Below are 4,397 nucleotides of genomic sequence, written 5' to 3' on the forward strand. Positions count from 1 at the left end.
TAGGAATTTCGATGATGCATTTATCGGGAATGGTGTCAGTCTGTGGTCTGGTGATATTGCTTCTTTTAATAATCCTTCTATTGGGCTATCTTGGCCATTTGTAATGGAGCAGGATTACAGAGCTGCTGGTGCTCCAGTTCATGTCTAGAGTTGTCTGCAACATACATAATTGTTGAAATTGTATTCTTAGACTTTGGCGTTTATGTTAATAAACGTGTGTCTGGAACTAGATGCCTAAGAAACTAAGCACTTTAAATGACACATAGATGTTTATGCGATAACTTGTAGCACTAGAGGTATAAAGCTCATCAAGTGAGGAATGTAGCTAGTGGAGAGGGACATGTATTTAAGGACATGATTTATTTCAATGATTGTGGGGGCTTAAGTTTGGATGATTCGACAGACTGTTTCGACCTGGAGGACGATAAATTAAAATTCGACTTGAAAATATTTAGAAACCGGGAAAAGGCCAACTAGTAGTTTGTAGTTCAATTACGCAGTATGTTGGAGAGTTTTGTGTTCATTTATCTAGGTGTTCCATGTATTTACCGTCATCGAACCTGAATGTTACGTAAAGTGGCACACTGCATCAGTGCATTGTGCAATTGATGTATTCTTTTTGTAATGTCCTTCGTAATGAGATTGCAATTTGACGATTATTTGAGGCGTAAAAATTCAAACAATCGATAGAAATTGATTCAGTACATGAGTACTTTGATTACATGTTCCTGTTGTGCACTTCAGTTGAAACCTACAATACAAACTCATGCAATATTTGTATAGAAGGAAAAAAACAAACAAGCAGGAGGTGATTCATGCTTGTCAAAAGACCACAAAAGTCACTTTTATTTCGAATTCAGAAACAGGTACAGACCACATAACTAGTCTTAGTTTATTATCCATTGGGTTGTTTCGATTTTGGGTTACAATTTAATACATTGTGTACTAGATTGGCGCTTTTCAAGAGTTATTGTTCGTGCTTTAGTTGATTTAATTGGGAGTTTAAAAAATACGGATCTACTTGTATCACATCTTCAATTGGTGGGCATGTCTGCATTTTCATTAAAATCAGATAATTTCATCATCTGTTCTAACTGAAAATTACGCCCAATGGCAAGCGGGACAGCAACAAAGGTACACTTCTACCTGTCTTGTGACATCTCTAATTTCAAGCATTTACTTGAACATTGATAAAAATATCTAGAAGTTGAGAATTATTTTTTGCAGTAGTCACCGAAAAATCATACAAAAACATTCTCACCATCTGCTGTTGTCCTGAAAGATTGACCTTAATCGCCTAATTAATCTTTATTAACAAGAAAGAAACTGTTACAAACACTTTAACCTGAAATGTGAATAAATAGTATATAGCTTAGGTGAAGTTCATTATACGTGATCTAATTCAATATAGTTATTTTTGCGATCGAGCGCAGATTAAAACGCATTAGAATACAAACAAAAAATAATGGGATTAACGGGAGAAAATAGCCAAGCTTAAAGATTAATCGTCCTTTGTGTAACCATTTGAGAACCTGAAATGACTGCCTGATTTTGTTCGTTTATAAAGTTTTTATTTTTTGTGCTCCAGTTTGAAGGACTTATTGTGGTCAGTTACAGATATCTTCAAAGGTATGTTAATTATAATTGTTTCCTTTAATTGTATATGATAGCACACGATGTAACTTACATGTATGTAAGAGTGTTTACTTGGTATTGAAGAAAACACAAAATCACATGAAAGCGGTTTTAATTGTATGTCAATTCAAATGATAAATGAGTTGAAACAAAGATGGGCTGAATGATAGAGACTCGGTCTTATGTGCGTGAGAGAGACCGAAAGGCGATTTCCACTGACAACTCAAGGATGGGCTTTTTTAAAAACGCTAAGTATGTAGACATTCACCAACGGCTACTCATGCCCTTATCTCAATTCTTTGTATGATCATAATGTCTTAATACCCACCAAAGTTTTGAGGTATATGGGTATCATCCCAACAGTGTGTGTCTGTTCGTTTGTTTGTCCGTATTTCTTTTGAGCGCAACTCCACCTAAACCACTCTCAAGGGATTTTGATGAAAGTTTGTAGGAAGGTTGATCATCATGAAGGAACATAATTAAAGGCAGGCGTTTCAAACGGAAATAATCCAAATTAAGGTTTTTCTATATTAACCTCGTAAAATGCAAATCGTCCTCATCCACTAAGGGTTTTTGATGAAATTTTATGAAAATTGAGCATCATATGTAGATGTGCATGAAGGGATATGAATACTGTTCGAGGACTCCAGATATTGAGTATCCAACAATGATTTTTGTCTACCCCGGTGCAAGCGTCTTAGAATTCAGATACTGATAAAAGTGTTTAAATTCAAACTAAAGCAAAACAAATGAATAGTTGACTTTTGGGATGTAGAATGTATGACCTAACGATGAAGAATTCGACATTGCTGTAACACCTGTAACAGCTTTAACACCATCAGTTTTTTGCCACATCATATGCTTTTTTTCTTAGTGTAATAAAGATACCATTTTGCCAATTGCCATAAATAAAATGGCGGTTCATTCTTTTCAGGTATATAATGACCTAGCGTAGTCTAATCATGGATGCCAACCTTCCAACTCTTCAGGACAAGAGGCTTACTTATATGTCAAAGAAAACTAAAAGAACCAGAAAAATGACGCAAATATTTAATGACGCTTTAAATCGTAAGAATGAAGTCTATGCTAAAGTTGTGAACAGAGAAAAACAAAACTTGAACTTTAGAACATGGCTCCGGGAGCGGCCTTTTAAAGAGTCATTGCTTCAAGTGCGAAGTACCCAAAAATGTTTGAAGAAGCACAAGTTGTGCGACTGCTTTGTTGATTCCCCTGAATATAACCATGGCATGTATGGGGGAATACCGCTACGGGCACTTCGTCATGAAATAGAAGAAACTATCAAGTTAGCTCATCCTAGACAGCGCAGACGTCGTGAAGTCAAAAGGTTACTTGAGGACGGGAAAGAAGATGGTCGACTTGTCAACTATGACAAAGTTCAAGAGACACTAGATAAAATCCTGACACGGAACTACAATACAGTCTTCGATCTAACATGGAGTCCAACGGGATTCGATTTTAGTAGAGAAAGTACGGGACTTAGGCTACCTCCGATACAAATGTCACGCGAGAAATCGAGAGAATTTTTACCACCACCTCCAGACACAAGTAGACTTCAGAATAGATACAAGACTTTCATGTTGGAACCTTCAACTACACGATTCTGATGTAATTGCGTGTTTCAAAAAAAAACTTCAGCCCTGCATATGGCAGATGACGAGATTACATCGACATCAAAATTGCAGCATACTAGAAACAAAATAGGTCTTCCGATTCTACACGCGGTAACAAATGGTGCAATTCCGATTACACATTTATTATTAAAAGGTATTTCGTAATCTTGTTTCATTTATTCGGTGTCACGCCACGATGAACAAAAAACTTAAACCAACAAATACATGTAGAATAAAACCCTTTACAGAGAGCTGAGTCTTGTTTTCCCCTGCAACTAGCTATAGACCCTTTCGTGTAAAGGCTTGGGTTTTTCTCACGGAAGTATCCACACATACTCATCTACTACCCTACGCTTAGCACGATAGGGTCTCTTATATTTGAGGTTACAGACCACCAATTCAACCAATGAGCATTTGCAAAAATAGTCATACGCAGAAATTACCCCCTGTTCCCCATAGTGCTGAGAAAAAAGTTCTCATTTTATTTTAAAAACTGAAAGGAAAAATATTTCTGTACATTTTATAGGTGCATTTTGCTTCTTGTGATGTGAAGCCTAATCTCCATAATGATTTCTAAATATACCCCAATCTTGTGAAAACACTGGAATTTCCAATGCTATTTATAGATCCTTCACTTCCGGTGACCAGTACTGCACTGCAAGTTTGCTAACCCTACATGCCATTCTTAGGATTGTGAGCTGACATATATAGAATCATGCTGATATATAGTCCTCTGCAGGTTAAAGTTAAGGTAAAGTCCAGAGAAGCCATTGAATATTGTGAAATTAGCATAGAAGCCTATGGGAAGTGGAATTAGTGGTTTCTAGCCTTGGGTATTTTATGTGATCTGAAAGAGAATTAGGATATTTTGAATATCGAAGGTGGATACAAACCCGGCGCGCTTCGTTTTTTTTGTTTTTGTTTTTTGAGGAAAATGGTTGAATTAAAGAAAATCTTATTATTATGAGCGCCCTCCCATTCCGTATCTGCCCCAAAAATATCATTATTTTTTATGACGGCCGATGCTCACGATGGGATCGGATGTATGAAAAACATTCGTAATCTGGCCTTGACCCGGTTGGCTTACGGTCCAGGTAATTGTAAGGTTGGAGTAAGGGAGAATGCATGTTA

At 36.7% G+C, this 4,397-nt stretch overlaps 1 protein-coding gene across 1 annotated transcript; it reads left to right on the plus strand.

The window, feature by feature from the left end:
• Window positions 1–1,484: 1,484 nt before the first annotated feature.
• On the plus strand, window positions 1,485–3,399 carry LOC148625721 (uncharacterized). Its single transcript, XM_088571204.1, has 2 exons — window positions 1,485–1,629; window positions 2,570–3,399. The coding sequence occupies exon 2, from the start codon at window positions 2,598–2,600 to the stop codon at window positions 3,258–3,260; it is 663 nt and encodes a 220-aa protein (XP_088427330.1). The 5' UTR covers window positions 1,485–1,629; window positions 2,570–2,597; the 3' UTR covers window positions 3,261–3,399.
• The last annotated feature ends 998 nt before the right edge of the window (window positions 3,400–4,397 follow it).

This window comes from Perna viridis, chromosome 2 (genome assembly GCF_037379345.1).
Source record: "Perna viridis isolate PV_CMFRI_1.1 ecotype Kerala chromosome 2, ASM3737934v1, whole genome shotgun sequence".
Lineage (NCBI taxonomy): Eukaryota > Metazoa > Mollusca > Bivalvia > Mytilida > Mytilidae > Perna > Perna viridis.